General features: G+C 45.7%; 1 protein-coding gene across 5 annotated transcripts; it reads left to right on the forward strand.

The window, feature by feature from the left end:
- The first annotated feature begins 41 nt into the window (after positions 1–41).
- On the forward strand, positions 42–21,041 carry Mtrr (5-methyltetrahydrofolate-homocysteine methyltransferase reductase). 5 transcript variants are annotated; one of them, XM_085830977.1, is made up of 16 exons: positions 93–117; positions 530–671; positions 1,388–1,552; positions 2,412–2,565; positions 4,358–4,475; positions 6,690–7,062; positions 9,107–9,229; positions 10,548–10,701; positions 11,613–11,701; positions 12,744–12,924; positions 14,697–14,739; positions 15,438–15,624; positions 16,487–16,605; positions 17,023–17,115; positions 17,212–17,394; positions 19,279–21,038. In XM_085830977.1, the coding sequence occupies exons 3-16, from the start codon at positions 1,424–1,426 to the stop codon at positions 19,421–19,423; spliced, it is 2,091 nt and encodes a 696-aa protein (XP_085687103.1). In that variant the 5' UTR covers positions 93–117; positions 530–671; positions 1,388–1,423; the 3' UTR covers positions 19,424–21,038. The 5 variants fall into 5 exon arrangements, with proteins under 5 accessions (XP_021035945.1, XP_085687103.1, XP_021035946.1 ...); XM_021180286.3 differs by lacking the exon at positions 530–671 and having other exon boundaries at positions 42–117; positions 19,279–21,036; XM_021180287.3 differs by lacking the exons at positions 93–117; positions 530–671 and adding an exon at positions 161–346 and having other exon boundaries at positions 19,279–21,037.
- The last annotated feature ends 1,554 nt before the right edge of the window (positions 21,042–22,595 follow it).

Below are 22,595 nucleotides of genomic sequence, written 5' to 3' on the forward strand. Positions count from 1 at the left end.
CCGCTTGTCTATTGGCGGTCGTGCGGAGCATGCGTGCTGTGCGGCGCGCGCGTGCGCAGTGCTCCCGGACGGTGCCTGTCTGAGAACGGGGTCCCGCGCGGGAATTCGCGCCTGGAGGTATTCGGCAGGAGACGGCGGGAGCGACGGAAGCGGTTGGGGGGGGAGCTTGGACTCGCGCCTGCGCAGTGGGGATGCGACGCTGAGTTTTCCAGACTGCGGTGGGGTTCACGGGGAGCACTGGAGGGGAGTCAGCTCCGCCACCTTTCTCAAAACCTCGTGAGCCCCCACGTGTCACCCATTGGTCCTGTCGAGTCTGTAGCAGTGCTTCCCGATGAACCTTTGAAGGGTTTGTGTCCTAGCTCCCCAGCGGATCAGCCACAAGTGCTTAGAAACTAGAGTTGATTCACTCAGGAAAAGATAATTTTATGTAGGCCGGCTACCATTCAGCGTTAGCCACTGGATAGGATGGCGGAGTGTGGAATCCCAGAGCCCTTTATCTTCTTTTTCTCTTGGTTATCTCCGGGGTTAGGCATGGATTAGAAATACCGTCTCTGTGTAAAGTCCATGTACGCTGACTACTGATTAATGCAATGATGCCATCTTTGATGACGACCAGTGCTTTGATTAGGATCTAGCAGGAAACACGAACTCCCCAGTTTCACGTGAACATGGTACAGTTACAGTTTTGGTTTTTAAAAGATTACTTATTTATGTATATGAGTACACTGCAGCTGTACTGATGGTTGTGAACCATCATGTCGTTTCTGGGACTTTGAATTCAGAAACTTTACTTGCTCCAGAGGATCCTGCTCTCTCCAGCCTAAAGGTTTATTTATTATTGTATGTAAGTACACTGTAGCTGTCTTCAGAGGCACCAGAAGAGGGCGTCAGATCTCATTAGGGATGGTTGTGAACCTCCATGTGATTGCTGGGATTTGAACTCAGAACCATGGGAAGAGCAGTGTGCTCTTAACTGCTGAGCCCCCAGTTACAGTTTTTTTTTTTTTTTTTTTTTAACGGCAGAAACAATAGCCTTTGTAAGCGACACTGTGTTTGAGCATGGCTTAGCCTTCACCATTCAGGCTAATATCCTAATTCTGAGTACAAATGGGCAGAAAGGCAGATCACTCCTACAGTTAGGCACTAATGAATGACAGACACAAGACCCAACAGTAGCTAGAAATCAAGAGTGGGTTTCACGTCATCCAGGCAATCAAAAGCGTCACTTTTGTATACCTCCTGTCTTAATTCTCTCATACTGCGATTCGTTTAAAATCAGTGCTAAGGAACAAGTTTAGAGAAGGCTGTTTGAAATTATGTTTGGGTGTCCTGCGGGCTACCCGCTTCATTAAACAGTGTACCCCTTTCTTCCCTTTGTGGTTTTTAGTCTCACTGTTAGAGTTGCAGCTGATGACCTGAGGTGATGAGAAGGTTTTTGTTACTTTATGCTACACAGCGAGGACAGGCAAAGGCCATAGCAGAAGAAATAAGTGAGCAGGCTGTGTCACACGGGTTTTCCGCAGATCTTCACTGTATCAGTGAGTCGGAAAAGGTAAGGGCAGCTATTCCTGTGCATTTTCCTGTACTTTGTTGTGGAATGAGGCAGTATACCCATTTTTTGTTACAGGGGGTTTGCCCAAGCTAGCCTTGAACTCACATTGTAGCTCTGGCAAAATGAACTTTGGATCCTCCTGCCAACTAGCTGAGTCTAAACACAGAAATATACTTTTGAATTAGGTTTAAAAAACCTCACAGCCTCACTTGGCACTGCAGCCCATCTTCACTGGGATAGCTCCTGTTGCTCCTCCGTTCTTTCATTGTTTTAAAGTGTGTTTGTTTATTGGGACAGAACAGGGCTCTTTGTAGACCAGGATGGCCTTGAACTCTAAAGAGCCACGGGCCTCTTTTATCTTTGTTTCTGCCTCACCTTGACCCTGTAAAACCCCTTTGCTCATGTTACTTGTGTGTGTGTGTGTGTGTGTATGTATATGTGATATGTGTGTGTGTGCATATACCTACCCATGTACTGCCTTGCTGCTCAGCGTGTCCCTTGACAGATAATGGGCCTGTTTACTTCTCATGTTTTCCTGAAGTACAGAATTCGATAACAGCCTGGGGGTAGATGGGGCTTTTCTTGTGTGCCATGTGGAGGGAAAAGTGTTAAACCCTTCTGACCTCCTGGTGCCATCAGCGAAAGTGAACTAGCCTTTGAGTTACTGGGCAGCGTTATTGAGGCATCTAGTCACAGCACTGTTGACCAGGATATGTTTACGATAACTCGGCCAGAAGAAAAATTGGAAGGAAGCACGCAAGACAGGAAAGTGGGTTCATTGCCTCCAGTCGCTTTGTCTTGATCTTGCCAGTGTGTTAAGTCACAGATCTGCACTACTTACAGCATCTTTGTTTTGTAGTATGATCTGAAAACAGAAACTGGCCCTCTGGTGATGGTTGTATCTACCACGGGTACAGGAGACCCACCTGACACAGCCCGCAAGTTTGTTAAAAAAATACACGACAAGACACTCCCCCCGGACTGTTTTGCTCACCTGCGGTATGGATTATTGGGTAACTGACTGTTTCCCTTCTACTACATGCAGTTACTACTTTGATATATGAATATATCTTTCAAAATCTTGAAATAAAGTTGCATAGGTCTTTTTATTTTTATATAACTATTACATCTATGTAAAATGTAGAAATGTCAGTCATTCTTCAATTTGTACCCCAAAGCAATGCTCTGACCCTCTCCTCCCTCTGTCCTGGGTGTGTCTGGGGGGTCAAACCCAGGGCCTTGCAGTGAGGGGAGCACTTTACCACTTAGCCACACCCAAAACGCGGTGCAGAACCTCTCCAGCAGCCTTGGAACTGTTTCAGAATGTTTACTAATGTCTAGGCCTCACTCCAAACCTTCTAAAACAGAGCAGAAGTCTTTGAAGGTGCAGGCACTTGGTGGATTTCATTGTTTAAGGGAACAGCAGGTCACAAAACCAAGTTATGTTCTTCGGAAATGTGTGTGAGGGAGGCGTGGAACACGCCTTCTTAGTTATGTTCTCTAAGAACCTGACTTCAGCCTTGCGGTTTTCAGTCCCTAGCACATTAGAACCCGCAAGGGAGTTTTAATAACTCCTTTACATTGACTTGCCCTGCCAGCAGTGACTCTGATATGAACAGGAAGGACCTGTTGTCAGTAGTTAGCTCAGAGTGTAATGCAGCTTGCCACCAAGGGTAATGACCTGATTTCAGTCTTCAAGACCCACAGACAGTGTCCTGCACTTGCCCCACATTATACCATGGTGTACACGTGTGTGTGTGTGTGTGTGTGTGTGCATGTATGTGTCTATATATACAGAATAGATTTTAACTAAAAAATAGAGGAGCTATCATAGAAAACTGTGATAACTAGAGAGGCAGCATGAGTCCATATAGTCTGTGTGACTCATCTTTGGTAACTATGCTTGGGAGAGTATCCAGCACAGATAACTGACACTGTTTAGATTCCCATTCGAACCCCAGCCACAGTTTGGCGTATGTCTAAGTAGTGTTTCAGATGTTCTTGAAGCTTTCTATAAAGATGACATTGAAGCCTGACCCACTCATTCTAGTCATTGATGTTCCCGTGTATGCTCCCACCTCACCTTCACTCCGATGTCAAGCCACGGAGACAACTAAAGTGAGAAACTTAAGTTTCCAATTTTGAATTTTCAAGCGGATGCGAAGCATTAGCTTTCTCAGCATACAAGACGGGCGCAGTTCTTTAATTGACCTGACAGAGGCTTACTCAGCATCTGCTTGTCTTGCTGGTGTGCCAAGGCCTGCAGATCAGAAGTGGTGAATACAGTTGGATGAAGATGAGTATTTGAGGCTTTGTAGGTCACATGGTATCATAGCTGCTGGGTATTGTGGCTTCAAACAGCCGTGGTATGTAAGCAAGCAGATGTGGCTGTGTTCCACGCCTCCCTCACACACACAGACTGTGTTTGGTTCAGAGGCTGCCCTTGGCAGCCGTGTTCAGAGTTGGGAAAGTGTACAGAACAGATAACTGTGTTTCAAAGCCAGTGTTACGAGTTACTTCAGATTCCTATATTGTTAAAGAAATTCATGGAAACAGAAAGATTAAATACGTATATTTCTTTGACCGTGGCCTGTATTTGTTTTGTGTCTTTCTGGTGCTTTCATGATAAACAGTAGAAACACATTGCATTCTTAACACTGCTGGGGAAAAATAAGGAAATGTGGATCTATACATTATACTTGATGAGTATCTTATGAGTGTGGGGCAGTATTAAGAAACTTTGTGTCACTGTCTATCGTATCACTGAACCCTCCTTCTCCCTAAGTATGTATTTGGGTTCTCCAGGCTTGGGTGACTCGGAATACACATACTTCTGCAACGGAGGGAAAGTAATTGATAAACGACTTCAGGAGCTTGGAGCCCAGCGTTTCTACGACACCGGACATGCCGATGACTGTGTAGGGTAAGGGCACCGCACATCTATCTTTTCAGTAAACTCTGCACATGATGGAAGTTGGTTAGCTTATAAACACTTGCTCTGGTTTAGCACTGACAGTCTTCTGAGAGTCTCATTATAATTTCAGCATTTTAGCTCTGGGACCCAGGAAGGTCTGATGACTAGAACCTTGTTGGCCTGTGTCCTCCATCTTCCATGTCCCCCTTCTAGCCCCCAGTATTTGCTAATGGAATAAGAGAAGCCCCAGCACAGCTCACATGTGTCTCAGTATAGACGTATGTGTAAGAGTGAACATTTTATCCGGCCACAGTGGTATCACCTCTATGTCTTCTCTCTGCCCTGCACACAGGGGTGCTGTTTGCATCTCCTGTAGTGGGACAAGCCCTGCAGGCTGAGCATCACTGAACATGGCTTGTCTTGGCTGTCTCTTTCCATCGCAATGGCTGCACTATTCACCCTTTTGTCATTTTCATGTTTTGCAGCTTGGTATTTAAACCTGTGCACAGCCTTCCCAGTCCTCCTAATGTGTCTCTCTTCAGGTCTTCAGCATTGTCCTGTCACGGTCTGCTGCTCAGCCTTTGGCTGTCATTGCTGTAGCCAGATAATAGCTCACGTTTTCTTGTTGTGGTTTTGTTTTGACTAGGTAAAAAACTGAGCAACTTTCCCGTCACTGTGCTTAGTAAATGACCTGTTTATGGGAATAATGACCTCAGTGTTGTCCTGCTTCTCGCTGATGGGGCTCTCATGTTTCCTCTCCTCCTGCCTGGTGCCCCTGCCTTCCATAATTTCCTTCAGCTGCAGACAATTCCCACACACTACCTGCTCATTCTGCACCTTCATTTTGAGGTCTTTGTGAGCTATGTTTAATTGTAGGATAATGCTTCGATCCATTAGGCACATCTCCTATAGTACTGCACATAGATGTCTTCAGAGGATCCTGGGTCACTTGTTCGATCAAGTGTTAAACTTCCTAAGTGTGTTTCAGTACTTTGTACCTCTTCCCCGCTGAGCCTAAGTGCTTTATGTGTCTGAGAGTAAGGTGCCAGTGGGAGACATGGCTGTGTGATGTACCCCCCACCATCCCCCTAGTCTGAACCAGAGTGCATTTGCACTCACATGCCTGGGTTGACATCTTCCATCCCCTCTTGATGACCAAACCTTTGGTCACTCATGTTTCTGTGCCTGTGATAGATAATGGCAGGGTGTACTGCGAAGCTTCAGGGCATGGCCAGACAGACCAGTGCTTGTGGCCTTTAGCCCTGTGCTTCTTCAGGGTGGGTACTGGGTGGGTGTTAGCTCCCTCCGGCATGACTGGTAGCGTCGTCTTACTCAGATACAGGAGTGATGCTTTACATGTAACTTACTGATGAATGTGTGTTCATGAGGACTCCCAGGATACATGCAGGGCAGAGGTCATGGATCTACAGTCCTAGTCCTAGGAAGAAAAAGGTCTGAGATGAGCCTCCTGATAGTCACGTACCGCAGTGATTAGGATTTGACGTGCCTTTCCAATGAGATAGGAAGTGATCTTCTTTTATTTTTTTTCTTCAGTGTTCTGACACTGTCTTGCCCGAGCCCTCTCCTTAACCACCACTGTTCACACATCTCAGGAACATGGCGGCTGTGTTAGACTTTGTTAGTCCTAGCTGAACTTCTGAATGTGTGATTAATCGAACTTTCCTTTTAAAAATTAACTGATTAAAACACTTACAGATTGGTAGAAAGGAAAGGGAAGCTTTTATTTAGTCACACATTTACTTTTAATGGAGGGTGATTTCTTGATGATGCTTGAAGGAAGAGGATCAATAAGTTCAGTAGACAAAATAAGTGGTGCCTTCAGCTGATGGAGTGATCATTTATAACATGAGTCTGGCTGAGCTCTGTTAGTGGCATCCGGATTGAACACATCTGTAAACTGCCAGCTCCCTAGAGTGCAGATGGCCAAAATGAGAGTAGTTATATTCCTGTTACCAGGGCAAAAACAGCTTTGCATCTCAGCTCATTTGCTCCGTATGCGTGCTCAGAATGTACAGAGTGTTTGTTAAGCAGCACAGCGCTGTGCTTTTGAAAATTTATTAGTTGTACTTTTAGTATTCTCTTCAGTACTTCTGACGGTTGCTTATTGTCCTCTGCCGAACGCACAAACTACTGCTCTATCATTGTTACACACAAACGGACAACCTAGGCATTTGGGTTTTCTTGCTTTTTTATCCGTACCAGTTTAGAGCTTGTGGTAGAGCCGTGGATTGATGGACTCTGGGCTGCTCTCACGAAGCACTTTAAGTCACTCGGAGGACAAGAAAACATGAGTGACACACTTCCACGGGCATCAGATGCCCCCTTGAGCACTGCCATGAAGCCGGAGTTGTTGCACATCCAGTCACAAGTTGAACTGCTGAGATTAGAGGACGTGGGGACAAGGGATTCTGAGCTTCGGGAACAAAATGAGACAAACAGGAGTCAGCAGGGACGGATCGAAGACTTTGACTCCTCGCTTGTGCACTCGGTCCCCCCACTCTCCCAGAGCTCTCTAAGTATTCCTGCTGTGCCCCCAGAGTATTTGGAGGTCCATCTTCAGGAGTCTCTTGGCCAGGTGAGAGATTTACTTTATGTTCTGGGCTTCCTATGCCTTGTGTTCTGTTTGTTTTTATGTCAGAGGTCCGCAGCATCTCCTCTGCTGTGCCTCCTGTTTCTGCAGCAGCCGTGCCTGTTGTGCAGTGTGATGTCTGTGGAAGTGCTCACCAGAGGTCTGCAAAGAAGAAAAGCATTTACTATATGACCCTCCCAGAAAAGATATGCCTGTCTCTGCCTCAAATGGCTTGATGTTGCTGAGTCGTCAGCTTGCTCATATCATCTCTAAGGTGGTCTGAGTTCATCGAGGTGCAGAGCCTCCGCATCAGTCCTATCCAGGCTCTCCCAGCCTTTTGTTACGCCCTGAGTCCACAGGAGCCCAAGAATTGCACAACTTGCAATAGAGTCTTTTTATTGTTCTGAGTCTTGACTCAGATCACATGCCCTGCACTCACAGGGTAAATGCTGGCATGCGATGCTGAGTCCGGAAAGCATTGGGTTTATATACAGGATGGTCAGGAATTCCTTGAATGCTCAGGGTGAAGGGGAGTGGAGGGCTGTAACCTTTTGGAGGGACGGAACTGAAGCTGGGTCGGGGGATGGAGGGGTGAGTAACAGGTGTCTGTTGTGGGGTTATCAGGAACTAATTTTATGACTGGCCATAACTGTCTGTCACCTCTAATTACTTTTTCTCTATGATATAAGATGGGGCCTTAATCTTCTTTGAGTTTGTTATTTCTTTAAGGTCCCAAGGACAGGTACCTGGAGAGCTTGGCTGTTTATCAGAGGGAGGGCTAGATTCTGGCCTGGGGGGGGGGGGGGTCCCGTCTCAAGCTGGCATCTGACTCCTCCAGGTGTATTCATTAAGGCGCGGGGTGGGGGGATGGTTTATAGGCAGTGCCATTCTAATGCCAGGCTGGATTTCCTGGCAGCAGCCAGAGAGGGGAAGGGAGGGAGCCCTGGACTTGTTGCAGAGGGACGCAGCGCAGAAACCAGCTGCCCACTTACTGCACTTGCCACAGAAGGGGTGAGGGGGGCCTCTGTGGGGAAAGACACAAACTGTCTACACAACACTGGGGTCCCTTTGGTGAGGCTTCCATGAAACAGGGCAATTAACCACAGAGTAATTCGGGGGGTGGGGGGGCTATAACACTTTCCCCACCCTGCACTAACACTGCTCTTACTGCAGCTCTGCCTTCCTTCTGTGACAGTGTGGAGGGTCTCACCACCCAGATGGAGCCCAGATCCAGGCTTCCATTTTAGCAACCTGGATGTCACTGATCCCTAGAGTCAAACTGTGAGGTGTTTCTCTCAGCAGTTGTGCCTGGGCTGGAGGGAGAAGAGCAGGATTAGACACAATGAGAAGCTGAGCTGTAATGGGTTCTCAGCAAAGGCTTCAGCATCTCTTGGGATTCTCGAAAACTGACTGGTTCTTTCTTTCGTTAGTCTGGAGTTGGGGCACAGGGCCTGGGTGTATAGTCATTATACTCATTAGATTTAGGCTGCTCTCAAAGGGGAGGGAGGTGGCTGAGACAGGCTGTGACCTTGGAATGCTGAGTGCTTCCTGCTTTTCCAGCTGAGGGCTGAGCTGAGCTGAGCGAGTAAATCCTCTGAGGGTCACATTCCAGAGTCACCCCACTGGGCCTCCAGCATGTAGCTCTGACTTGCCCCCAGACTTCCCAGTTATGCAAAGTTGATTGGCTGGCATTTGTTAAAATGATTTCTATTTTTAAATGTAATAAAATCAAGTTAGAAGAGGAACTGGAAGATATCATAAGGAATTAGGTTTGTGTGCTGCTTCCTAAGACCTGTGCTGTCCTTACTGGGGCCACTAGTTACGACTGCCTCTGAAGTAACTAAAACTAAGAATTCCCTTCTTACCTCAGGCCTGCTCACCAGTAGCCTTGGCTGGATGGTTGTAAGCCTGGGGCTCCATCTGACTCAGCGACTTCTTAATGTGGTTCTGAGAGTTGAACACTGTCTTTGTGGTTGCATTTTACTGACCAACCCACCTTCCCAGCTTGGAAATTGTGTTTCATTATATTTTATCCCATTTGTTTCTCAAGGAGGAAAACCAAGCACCTGTGCCTTCAGGGGATCTGATTTTTCAAGTTCCAATTTCAAAAGCCATTCGGCTGACTACAGATGATGCCGTAAAGACCACTCTGCTGTTGGAATTGGACATTTCAGTAAGTTGCTGCTGAGTTTACTCTCAGCACGGTTGCCCTTTGGGTACTTTCGTACTACACCCAGGAGGGGAGACATCTCTGGCAAGACGCCTGGCCAATTTGTTCCTGTCTGTCATTTCCTCCTCGCCTCGGTCCACTTGAGAGCAGATGTGAGGCATGAGTGCAGGGACAGTGCAGAATGTAGCACTGTTGCCGTGGTCATAAGCCACGAGAGACTGATGGAGTCCAGACCGCATTCACCTGTGTCAGGCCCACAGAAGGAAGCTGTCCACTTAAGGTCAGCCAGTGAGGCAGAAAGTTGAGGCTAGACAGTCAGGAAAGTGCTAACTTCTCCGGGCAGGTGTTCTGATTATCTGGAGAATCTGAAAAGATTTTGGAATCTCTCTAGAAAAGTGACAGTAGTGAACATTTGCCCGTGGGGCCAATGGCTGTACTGGTCATTTGCCTGTGGTGTCCGAGATTTTACGTGGTCATCGGAACTCTGTCCATAAGCCTGTCTGCATCTGCTCACTCTGTGAGGGATCCTTCAGCCATTAATTCAGCCATTTGTCTTGAAGAAGGTCCCAAGAAGTGAAATCAGAGCATGTGAACTCTTCTGTGAGAGTTCAGTAGAGCTTCCTGGTAGTTAAAAGAGATGACAGGCATCTTAACCTAGTGGTTTTGTGTCTGTGTGTGTGTGTGCGCGCGTGCGCATGCCGGATGGTTATGTTAGGGATCTTCCTGGAATACTCTTCCATCTCATTCATTGAGGTAACCCTCTGTCAAACTCAGAGCTCTCCATATGACTGGTTTCTATAAACGGGTTCCTGTTAGATGGGCTTCGCCTGTCTCCACCTTCCAAGACTGGATTTACAAGTGGGAACAACCCAACTAGCATTTATATGGATTCTGAGAATCTGAACTTCAGTCTGCAAACTTACTGGCTTTATCTACTCCTAGCATGTATATTTTGTATAGGATTTTAAAGATCATGTCTCACTCTCTAACGGCTGGTCTCAGTTCAAGACTTCTGCCAGCCTCTGGCTCCCAAGTGATGAGATTGAAGGTGTGCACCATCACACCCATGGTGTATTCATGCCTGTGTGCACACCACACCCACACACCCACGCACACACTCCTACATTGGTCTTTTTTGGAATAACTATTGATGAAAGAGTTTGATAAATTGGACTTATTCATTGAGTTCTCTTATGGTTAGAGTTAGTTGTGAGTCCCTGCACTAAGATAGCCATCATGGAAACAGCTTTTGTTACTCTATACTCAGACTTTTCTAATGCATAGGACTTTCCTTTTCTATTTCACCTTGGTCCTTCTCTAGAAAATAGAGTTTTCCCATCAACCTGGAGACTCCTTCAATGTGACCTGTCCAAACAGTGATCGTGAAGTAGAAAAGCTGCTCCAGAGGCTGCAGCTGGCTGATAAGCGAGCGCACCGTGTCTCCTTGAAAATTAAGACGGACACTAAGAAGAAAGGTAGGACGGATGGCGGACATGCCCAGCATCCTGTGTGCTGGCTGCGTAGATGCTGCAGCTCAGCCATATGCCGTGCCTGTGCGTACACATACACAAACCACACGTACACACATAACCATGAGCAAGCCCTGCGCTGATGGGTTCTTTACATGTATGGGGACTTTACATGTATTGAGCACTTGTGGGCACAAGAAGAGCCTGAAACTTTATGTAAAATTCCTATCAAGTTTATTTCTCCTACTGATATTTTATTATATAAAAATAATTTTTCTGTGTATAAAAGAAACTTTATTGTTTAAAGTTTTAATATTGCTTGCATGTAATCTTTAACTTATTCAGTCCTAAAGTTCATGTTTTTCAAAAAGAGTTGTTTTTATTTCGTCTGGTGTGTGTGTGTGTGTGTGTGTGTGTGAGAGAGAGAGAGAGAGAGAGAGAGAGAGAGAGAAAGAGAGAGAGAGAGAGAGCCCGAGCGCAGGAGTGAGCTGTGTTAAGGCCAGGAAAGGACATTGGATTCCTCTGGAGCTAGACTGTAAGGCTTGTGGGTCTTGGGAACTGGGCTCCTCTAGAAGAGCAGCTAGCATGCTCAGTAACTGAGCCATCTCTCCAGCCCCTGAAGTTAATTCTAAATGGAACATGATCATCTATTGCCATTTGTTATTTAATTTTAGGTCATTTTATTTTATTTGGTACACTTTGAATTTTATCATTCTTTTCCTTTTATGAATTGGCCTCCCCACCCCACCCCTGGCGTATTTATTTCATCCAGTCGCAGCTGGAACATTGCCATAAGTCCTCACACTTGGTAGCACTGTAGTGCAGAGTGCTGCAGCTAGCACTGTGTGGTGAATGCACATTCTAAAAATGTTTGTGGTTGTGTCTTCTCTCTGGCCTCTTCCTGCCTCACCTGCAAGGAGCTGCCCTGCCTTCGCATGTGCCTGAGGGGAGTTCTCTGCAGTTCATCCTCACCTGGTGCCTTGAAATACGAGCAGTTCCTAAAAAGGTATGTCCCCTTGCTTGAAGATGGACAGGGCTCTGTTGAGGACACTTAGGTAAGCCTGATTCTGGCCCTTAGAGCTATGGACAGTAGTGTGTTCAGATGTGTCTTCACACCTCCTGCATTAATTACTACCCTGCCACTTGGTTACTGCTGCATGGGAAACCTTGGGGAAATGGAAGGGAACTTTGAGGTAGACTGAGCCACTAGAGGGCAGTGTTACACCAGGAACTGTATTTCAAATGCGGGCTGCTGACTTTTTTTCTAAACATTGTGTAAACTAGACATTTTCTAAATGGCTTTCCTGGACTGGAGCTGTCTGAGCAGAGAGACTGTGGCAATTAAAGACAAGCTCCCACACTGCTCTGTGGAGGCGCCTGCTGCACTGCTGGCCTCGGGAAGCAAACAGAGTTCATTTGGATAAGAACTTCTTTCTGTTTTAATTTTACCAGCTTTTTACATTTTACAAAGTATACGAAAATATATTTATACTGTGCAAACCATGCTGTATAAGAATGCCTATACGGAGGTGAGGTGGGAAGTGACGGCTGTGTGCTTGCACCCTCAGAGTTTAAGTCTGGAATCTCATCCCTCTTCCACAGCAAGACGTCTGGTCTGCGTGTTCTGGGGAGAACACTGAGGGTATTTTTAACGGGTGCACCATAATTTGCTGGCTTGCTCATGAACATATGAGCTGTTCTAGATTGTTTTTCTATGGGGAAAAATAATGTGAAAGCAGTAGTTTCTGTACTGTGATAGTCTTTGCACACGTGTTGTAAACATTTGTATAAAATAGTCTTTAGAGTAGAACTGATATCTTAAATGATTTATACTTTAAAACTGTGCAATATTTTCTGCTGTTTGAGCCTGTTCTTTCTCATTTCTTTGGTCTTTTATTTATTTGTTTGTTTGATTTCTTAATTATTTATTTATTTATTTATTTATCTGTTTATTTGAGACAAGCTCTCACCCTATAACTGTGACTGGCCTGGAACTCACAGAGCTAACTGTAACCCCAGAGTAGCCCACAATTAGCCTCTTTCCTCAGGCCTTTTTGCGGGCCCTTGCGGAGCACACCAGCAGTGCCACTGAAAAGCGGAGGCTGCAGGAGCTGTGCAGTAAACAAGGAGCCACTGATTACAACCGCTTCATCCGAGATGCCAGCGTCTGCCTGCTGGACCTCCTGCTCACCTTCCCATCCTGCCAGCCTCCGCTCAGCCTCCTGCTGGGTGAGTCACCCCTTCCTTCCACGGCCCCAGGCAGGCCTCCTGCACTGTTAGTGAGCCTCTGTGTAGTGAAGAAGGCCAGCTATTCCTGTCTCACAGTGAGTTCCATGCAGACACAGTATGGACCTGGCTAAATGGGGCTGGTGGGTACAAGTCAGGAACCCGTGACAGGTTTTGTTTTCAGACTATGGTAACGTCTTTTTAGAGATTGGGGTCCCTCTTCCACACATTCTGAGTCTTTTTTTTTCCTTGTTATTTTTTCCTTCTACTAATTATCCAGTTGTACTTTTTTATACTTAGAATTTAGCATCTTTTCTAATTTATTTTCTTCAGTGAGGTAATTTAGCTAAATTTTCCCTAGCAGTGAGTATTGAGAGGGAAAGGATGTTCCTCATTGAAGCCAGTAGGCATGTGGTGTGACAGCATGAAGCATGTGCTCTGGGTGAATGCAGGGACACCTCCGTCCCTGTGCATTCAGAATCACAGCATTCCAGGACACCTGGGCCTTTGTCATGCAGGTTGATCCTGTGGCCTTTCCTACTTTCCTGCCTTTGTTTTGGTTTGGTTTGGTTTTTGGTTTTTGCTTTTTCCGAGACAGGGTTTTCTCTGTGTAGCCCTGGCTGTCCTGGAACTCACTTTGTAGACCAGGCTGGCCTCGAACTCAGAAATCTGCCTGCCTCTGCCTCCCAAGTGCTGGGATTAAAGGTGTGCGCCACCACGCCTGGCCTTTGTTTTATCCGTAGTGGGGCAGAGTCAGATGTTACCATTCACGTCTACCCCATGAAAACATATGTAGGCCTCTTAGTAAGCCATCGGGCCTTTCAAGGCCTGTGCAGGGAATGACTAGTCAGGGCTTGCTTTCTCTTCCCATGACTTTAACTTAGTGTTCTTTTTCTTTGACTTCCTCCTAAAATGTTTAAAAAGCAAAAACAAAAACAAAATCATTACACGAAGCTAGTCTCCCCCATTCTTTCTAAGCCAGCTTGGCTGGTGCTTTCTGGCTTAGTGGTGTAATGGGGGTGGTAGAGGGTAGTACCTACCCAAAACACAGGTTAGGAGCCAGAGGAAGTCATTAGGACATACAAAATTGAAAATTTCCATTTCTTTAAGAAAAATTAACACATCTAAAACTTAAGATGAGCACTGTGCCAGTCTTTGTTTTCCTGCTTTACTAAGACCAAGCTTAGAAGGAACTTTTAAAAGGTTTGCCCAGACAAATTAAAAATAAAACAAATTATTCACAAAAATTCTAAAATTTGTAAGCAGATATTTCAAATATGGACCATTTACTGTTGCTGTTACATAGGTCGCTGTACATTCTTAAACCACTGGGATTCTGCTGAAGTTGCTTTGAGAAAGTCTCCCACCATACACTTAAGTTATTAAGTATATGAACACAAGAAGGAAATGTACATCTTACTCCTAAGTATTTCCTAAAATATCTGTCTTTGGTATCTTTGAGGCCTTGACTTTTTTTCACCTCTGAAAGCTCTGGGCTGTGTCTCTCGAGATGATCCTTAGACACTCGAAAACAATGAGCGTGCTGACCATCTATCTTCCTGCTCTGCCCTAACTGCGCTCACCCTGAGACCAGCGTTGGGAAAGGGATCCTGACTTTAGGGCTGAACAGTGTATCACTGCATTATGTACTGCAAAATGTGATAAGCGAGAACATGTTATTTCGAATAGTCTAAACAAAAAAGTTAAATATAGGCCTGCGTTTTCTTTTGTTCCTGTGTCAGTAGGCCTGAACTAACTGCTTGTTTTATTTTTAGAGCACCTTCCTAAACTTCAGCCTCGACCATACTCATGTGCAAGGTACGAATACTTAACTAGCAAAATATTCACCTCCAAAATCAGGGAAACCTCAACGTCCAGCTCTCTAGTGGCTGGGCCACTTGCTGCAAACTTCCCTGCTCTGTAGAGCGCATTGCAATCTGAAGATTCCCCAGGACTTCTGTGTTGTGGGATTTACAGTTAAGGTGGATGGACCACCTGGTGTTCCCCTGTTTAAGGCAGTGGCCCCCAGTCTCACAGTCCCTGGGCACTACTCCCAGCTGGCATGTGCCTTCAGTGTCAGTGCAGGGTGAGCTGGTGGGAGGGAGTTCCCTGAGTCTTGCACTGTTTGCATGTAACAAAGCGTGGGTAGAGGTTTGTGACAGTGTCTCCTGGTGATTCTGAACTGTATGTTTTCCTCACTGACTTTCAGATTTGTCCTCCTAATAAATAATACCCAGTGTATCAGTCCCTCATTTGCATGGTAATAAAAATCAGTCAGGTAAATACTGAGTGGGGAGTCTTGAAGGAAGAGCCTTGGGGCATCTCACTTTCTACAGACCTTACTGAAACATTAAAGACAAGTAGATACTACTGGAAACTCTCCTGAAATACCTCACTATAGGGTTAAGATGGCTCTTATCTAAAGCACTGGCCAGGTGAGGCCCTGAGCCCCCAGCACTGTGAGAAAGTGTTGTTCGTTCCTGCTGGATACTTCAGAGCTTGCCTGTTCTTTGCAGCTCCAGCTTACGCCACCCAGACAAGCTTCACTTCGTGTTTAACATTGTAGAGTTCCCACCGAGCACCACAGCGGCCTCCCCACGGAAGGGAGTGTGCACAGGCTGGCTAGCCACATTGGTTGCTCCATTCCTTCAGCCAAACACAGACGTTTCGAATGCAGACAGTGGTGACGCTCTGGCTCCTGAGGTACTGAACCGGTGTGGTGTCAGCTTTGCTACAGTTGGGCTCACACCCGACTAGTGTTGCACTCACATTGTAAACGTGCAAATGGTTGTCAGCTGTTGTTGCTCATCCTGTCTGTAGAAGATAATGCCTTTCCTGTGACTGGGCTGGACTGTGGGGGCAGTGATGACCCCAGGATGACAGGTGGCAGTGTAGCCGCAGTGTCTCCTATCGCTCCTTCCCAGCTATGTCTCATTTAAAGACAGTTTTTAAAATGCTTTAAAGTATTCTTTGAATATTTCCTACATTGTGTACAGTGTACCCTGATTACCTCCCTGATGGCAGCTTCCCCCAGGATGCCCCAGCTGCATCTCCGTCCCTCTTTGTGTCCTTATGTATTCATTCCTTTGTTCAGGGACTTGACTTTGCTGAGTTAGTGCTATTTGTATGGTTGAGAGTGTGGTGTCATCCGCTGGGGCATGGGGACATACCAAGCGGCTACAGACTCAAAGGAAAGTGACCCCCTAGCAGCCATCCTAGGGGATGCTTGCACTTCCCGAGCCTCCCTTCCTCTTCATTTATTCCTTGCTTTGTGCTTCCAGTTCACATGTAAGAAAAACTATGCTCAGGAAAAACACCTATGATATGGGTAAAAAAAGAAAGTCTTTGCAAAGCAAACTTTCCCTTCCTCTGTAGTATGAGATGCGCTCATGGCTTTAGCAAGGAGTGATGCTGCTGTTTAAGTTCATGGTGCTTCCCTGAGGGTGGGATAACACGCGTGCATCTTCACGAGATCATCCTGTACTCACGTGTACTCACGTGATCATTATGTACTCTCACGTGCTTGCCTTCTTTTAAACTCACTGAAGCTACTTCCATATTCCAGATATGTATCTCTCCTCGGGCAACAAATGCTTTCCACTTACCAGAGGACCCGTCAGCCCCCATCATAATGGTGGGTCCAGGAACTGGCGTAGCCCCCTTTGTTGGCTTCCTCCAGCACAGGTACATATCCATCACAGCTGCAGAATACAACCCTTGTCATCACAGGTGGAAACAGAACTGTCCCTTTTGTTCTTCAGTTTTTTAGAATAATTGAGTATCGGTTGTAAAATTTTTACTTTAGAAAGTTTTTACCTAGCGTTGGGTGCTGTAGTGATTTGTCACCATGGGGAATCTGGAGGGCTGCTTTGTAATTCAGGTAGGACATCTGCTTAGTGTGAACAAGAGTCTAGGGTCAGTCTGGAGTGCTGTAACATGAAAACCCAGATAATATCCAAATACAGCAAATGCTGATATTTTAAATGAGTCACTTGGAACTGTACAAAAATGGATTTTACAGGTCTGTTTGTTGGTGATATTTCCTGATGAAATTTATTTATTTGTGTGCTCATTATATCCAACACTTCCTTTATACATTAGAGAAAAACTCCAAGAACAACACCCAGATGGGAAATTTGGAGCAATGTGGCTGTTCTTTGGCTGCAGACACAAGGACAGAGACTACTTGTTCAGGTACAGGTTGCTGCCTTGTGATTGGACAGCTGTAATGTGCAGACCTTGGCATCTTTAACCACCGCCTTTCGCTGACTGTGTGGTGTTGTGTCGCAGGGAGGAGCTCAGGCATTTCCTCAAGACTGGGGTCTTGACTCATCTGAAGGTCTCCTTCTCAAGAGACCCTGCCCCTGACGGGGAGGAGGCCCCAGCAAAGTATGTGCAAGACAACCTCCAGCGGCACAGCCAGCAGGTGGCCAGGACCCTCCTTCAGGAGAATGGCTACGTTTATGTGTGTGGGTATGTAACCCAGCCGCTGCTACTGTAGATGGATTGAGGGGCCGGTTATCATTGTAACAGCTATTCCTTTACATACGTCACACGTGAGCACACAGTGAATGGTCTAGGGCACGGTTAACAGCCAGGGTTTCTTTTCAGAAAAGCTGTGTGAACACTGGCTCTTGCATTGCAGAATGCTTTGCTTTGGGCACATGTTTTTAACATCTGATCATCTGAATGTTAAAACCTTAATCGCTTAAACTGATGTCTCAGCATGGATTTTGTTGTGCTGAAGAACTGATTTGCAGCACTGAACCAGTGGAGAGGGAAGTAGAGTCTGACTCTGAGAATGTCATCAGGTTAGAGTCTTGTTCCTCTAGGTCAGAGTGTGGTGGGCAGATAGACAGAAGGCCGAGTCACTCCTGCAGTCACTAAGCTTTGTGTGCACTCTTCCGTGTGAGCTTCAAAGACAGCACCAAGTGGACAGTTACACATTGTAGAAACTCAGCTCTAAAACTTCCAACTAGATAAGGAGATTCTGAAATGGGAAATTTTCTTTTTCTCCTAAATTGCCTGGAGCACTTACCACCCTCCGTCAGCCAAGCCCTTCTGACCTAGTAACTGTGATGCAGAAGATGAAATGCTGGCTGTGCCCGGGTGATGTGACTGCGGCCACACAGGACTGACGGAATGGCACTTGCTTGTCATATGCTGCCTGCCTTTGTTTCTTTGACGTTGTTTATAGCTTGAGCTGTCTAAAGGCTGATTTTGACTGTCTGGATGACTTTGTGACCCTTGTGGATTCTGGCTCCCACATGCAGAGATTCACACACTGTATCAGTTTATGTTGTCATTTAGATTTTGTTGATGTCCTTGACCTGCATGTTTGTGATGGCATTTTGGTCACATTAAAGCTGAATGTCAGATTTCTAAATAGAAGGTGCAGTCAATCACACAGATGTGCTGGGAACTGGTGACTGAGAACATGGAGATACCACAGATACCTCCAGACTCTTAAATTCTCCCCTGACATAGCCCCTCCACATCACTGAGTCTTAAGTTTCCTAGGAGTGGTAGTGGCATGTTCAGAGATATAGGCTCAGAGTCACCTCACAAGTCACACATGGAGTGGGCGGGCAGGTGCAGAGACAGTGAAGGAGGAAACCCGTCCAAAGCTGAGGGGATCTTCCTGAGTGTGGGGCACTCAGCTGAAGAATCGAGTGAGATGAAGGCAGAGAGGACCTGTAGGTTTGCAGAGGGTGGGCCTGTGGGGAGAGATGCTCTGGGTGGGTGAGGAAAAGATGAGGAAGGACACAGATGATCTGGCTCCTTAGACACCTCTCAAGGGTAAACTGTGACATCTGAAGGTCCTGTCTTACAGTTTCTTCATTCAGATGTCAGGATGTAGAAGGAGACATGAGGTCCACTCCCTGACCTCAGACAGTCTTAACATGGAGTTAGCAAAGGGGCAGTGACATAGGTGTGTGTGATGCCTCCCGTGCCTTCAAGAGCTAAGTCCTGTCCTCAGTGAAGGGACCTGTCACTTCATGTGCATGAAGGTTTGGGACTATGAGAGCATGGGGGTCGACCATTCACTTTGAGGGAGAGGGAAGGCAGGGGCTTGAGCTAGAGCCCAGCTCCCTCCTGCAGTAAAACTGAAGACTGTTCAAGGACACTGGAGCCTAGGGGTGGATTGTAAGCTACGGAACCATGTGGTCAGCTCTATTAGAGCGGCCACCATGGGTGAAGGTTTGGCCTGCGGTAAGTGAAGCTGGATGCCTGGAAAACATTCTGAGAAGTGAGGAGAAAACAAAGATTGAGGGATCAGAGTGAACTAGGGATGTGGTTGAGAGGGTTTGGTTAAGGGAAGTTCCTGCTTTATAAAGTGTGCCATTTTGTCTCTAGAGACGCCAAGAATATGGCCAAGGATGTCAACGACACCCTTGTAGGAATCATAAGCAAAGAAGCCGGCGTTGACAAACTAGAAGCGATGAAGACGCTGGCAACGTTAAAGCAAGAGAAGCGATATCTGCAGGACATCTGGTCTTGAAACTGGAACGGAGACACTTGGGATTTGTTTTTGTTTTTGTTTTTGTTTTTGTTTGTTTGTTTGTTTTTTCTTGAAGTGCCAAAGGTCAATTTTACAGAAGATGAGTTTAAAATGTTTGGACATTTCTTGGAGGCGGCTGTGTGAGGAACAGCTTGCTTACAGGTACAGCAGGTACAACCGCCTGACAGTCTCACAGGTTGTCTCCCACTCCTTACCTGTGGCCCTACCCAGCACATCACTGTGTGGAGGGGGAAGAAGCAGCTCCCACCTGGCATCCATTGCACATAGGCTCCCCAGGAGGACAGATCATCCATGGCTCACCCGTGCCTGGGCACATCTTGGAGCGCTTGTGGACATATTATCTTTCAATGAAGTATATTCAAAGGATATTTATACTGGTGATATTTAAATTAGCACAAACATGCAACGCATTCTTTTGCATGTCTTTAATTGTGGTTTTATTATCAAAATTATATTTCTGATAAAATATTTTAATTTTGAGGTAATCCCTACAAAATAAGGGTTTTCATGCTACTAGAAATATATTTTGAAATACATTTGATATAGTACTCTGCCGTTTCCATCATGTTAACTTTTAGTGTCATCATCCTACAGCTTAGGGGCATTTGCATTCCCCTGACAAAGGCATCATGTGTACAGCTCAGTAGTGTTACGCCCTGTTCTTCTCATGGACCCCAATACATGTCTATATTTCTGTGATTCAGTTCAGATTAAAGAACTCCAGTTAGGCCGGGCGTGGTGGCACACGCCTTTAATCCCAGCACTTGGGAGGCAGAGGCAGGCGGATTTCTGAGTTCAAGGCCAGCCTGGTCTACAGAGTGAGTTCCAGGACAGCCAGAACCACACAGAGAAACCCTGTCTCGAAAAACCAAAAAAAAAAAAAAAAAAAGAAAGAACTCCAGTTAGACTTCTAATACCAAGTTCTCTTGCATATGAAAATAAAGTATATAAAAGGGTCCTGTGCCATTGTGTGTGTGGTTGCTGAGACAAAAACTGGGACAAAGCAACTTACAGAGGGTATTTTAGCTCAGTTCTGGTGTGGGGTCCATGGTGCTGGGGCAGTCATGGTGGCAGAAGGAGGAGGTGACTGGTTACATCCCGTCCAGTCAGGAAGGAAAGAAAAGACATGAGTGCCTCACTGGCTTTCCCCTTTTCGTACACTCCAGTACTTTAATGCACGGAACAGGTCTGCCTGCATGTAGTGTGCGTGTGTACTTCAGCCTAATGTAGAAGACCTCTCGAAGACACACCCAGGGGTTTGTTTCCAGTGAGGATGTAGACCCTGTCAACCTAACTGTAACGTAGCCTTCACAAGCATGATAAACCCTCCCTCCCGTGTATAGTGACGGTCTTGTTTAATAATCAACCTTTAAAACACATCTCCACCTGGTGAGAAGTCATCACAAGACTCCTAGGTCATTATAAGAATTAAAGATTTGAAAGAGTAATATCAAGCCTGGTGAGGCTTTGCCGCTTTTTGTTCTACTCTTCCCATCTTGCATATTCTCTCCTCACTATTACATGTTTTATGTGCAATAAATAAGATAGGGGTTAGGAAAACACTCAAATCCCGACATTTGTAAGTTGTATGCATTAGCCACAGTAGACTGGAGCAACACAGGGACAAAGAACAGTGTTCCTCAGTTACAAGTGCCAACCTGCCCCTGCTCGCTTGGCAAATGACCTCAAACAACAGATCCATAAGGCAAAACTAGTGGCTGTTGAGAACAATCAAGACTCCTATCACAGCTGGTGATAATGAAATGCAGCCACTCAGATCCTTATTAAAACTATGAACAGTGAGGAATGAAATTTCCATCAACCTGCTGTGTGAGCACAATGAAACTCTGCGCTCATTCGAGACACCACACCTGTAAGAAGTTTGTTCCCGTGTGAGACCCTTCTGGAGTTGGGATTGGGCTGTTTGTATGAACCTGTATGAGTCTGTAGACAGTGCTATTTTAAAGGTCAGCAGTCAGCACATCCCCAGGTTTTACTGGATAGTCTTAGCTTTTGTTTAGGTAGGGGTGAGGCATGCAGTAAACTGTTGGATGCAGCTTCCGCTTTTCACTGGCATTGGTGAGGGACCTTTCTAACCTGTTACTCTTGCAATCTCAGCTCAAAATCAGTCCAGTGCATCCTGGAGACTCGAGCTCTGTGCTGACACCAGCACAGGCTTTGGTGTCTGCTTACACTGCATTCAAGAGGTTTATTGTGACTCTTGTAACAGACAGAATGGAAAGGGCCTTAAGCTTCTGGCGATAGATACTCCAGTCTCAGCCTCCCTAGCAATGGTGACACCAAATCTGGCCTAATAGGCCTTTGTGGGACTTTACAAAATACAAATTACAGCACTTGGGCACCCATATCTATGTAAAAAGTGAATTTTGAATTTAAAACTTAACAAAACTCTGGGACATAGTGCCATATTACATGAGAGAGAAACAGAGACAGAGAGAACTGGAGAGAAGGCCCAAGACCTCCACAAAAGCACTGTTCCTGCAGAGGACCCATGTCAGACCCCTTACAACCACCTGTAACTCCAAGAGATCCATGGAATTTAAAGTTGGCCTTGCCAGATTATTCCATGAAACAGATGATCAAATATGTTGACTGAAGGCAGCATAACCATGGTACTGAGATTTATAAATGAGATCATATGTATGTTCAATAGCTTGATTTAGAAACTGTACAGTGTATACACGTATGTAGATGCTGTGCACTATAACCCTAATCTATTAAAAACTTGAAGAGGTAAAGATAATATTTAAGGAGAGTCATAGGACTATATGACACTTTTTCTAAGAATGCAAGGAAAACCCAACATATGTCCACATGCATGCCCACCCACAACATACACGCATGTACATACACAAATCAATGTAACATGTATCTACAAGGAAGGGAAATGGTCCTTATGTGACTGAGGAAATACCCAGCACCTGCTAATCCTCGATTTTCTGCCACAGCATCCTCAATGCTGCTTTAGCAAGAAAACAGCTGCATAATACACACAAAGGTTTAAAATTCTGCTTTAATCTAGCTTTCTTTATTAAAAGTCATATTTTACAGAACTTTCAAACACATGAAGAGCATTTTAAAATAAGATTTAAAACCTAGCATTTAAAAATAAGATTCAAAACCTATTCTT

The sequence above is a fragment of the Mus caroli genome, unplaced genomic scaffold (assembly GCF_978045245.1).
Source record: "Mus caroli unplaced genomic scaffold, Mus_caroli_1 scaffold_15, whole genome shotgun sequence".
NCBI classification, from domain to species: Eukaryota; Metazoa; Chordata; class Mammalia; order Rodentia; family Muridae; genus Mus; species Mus caroli.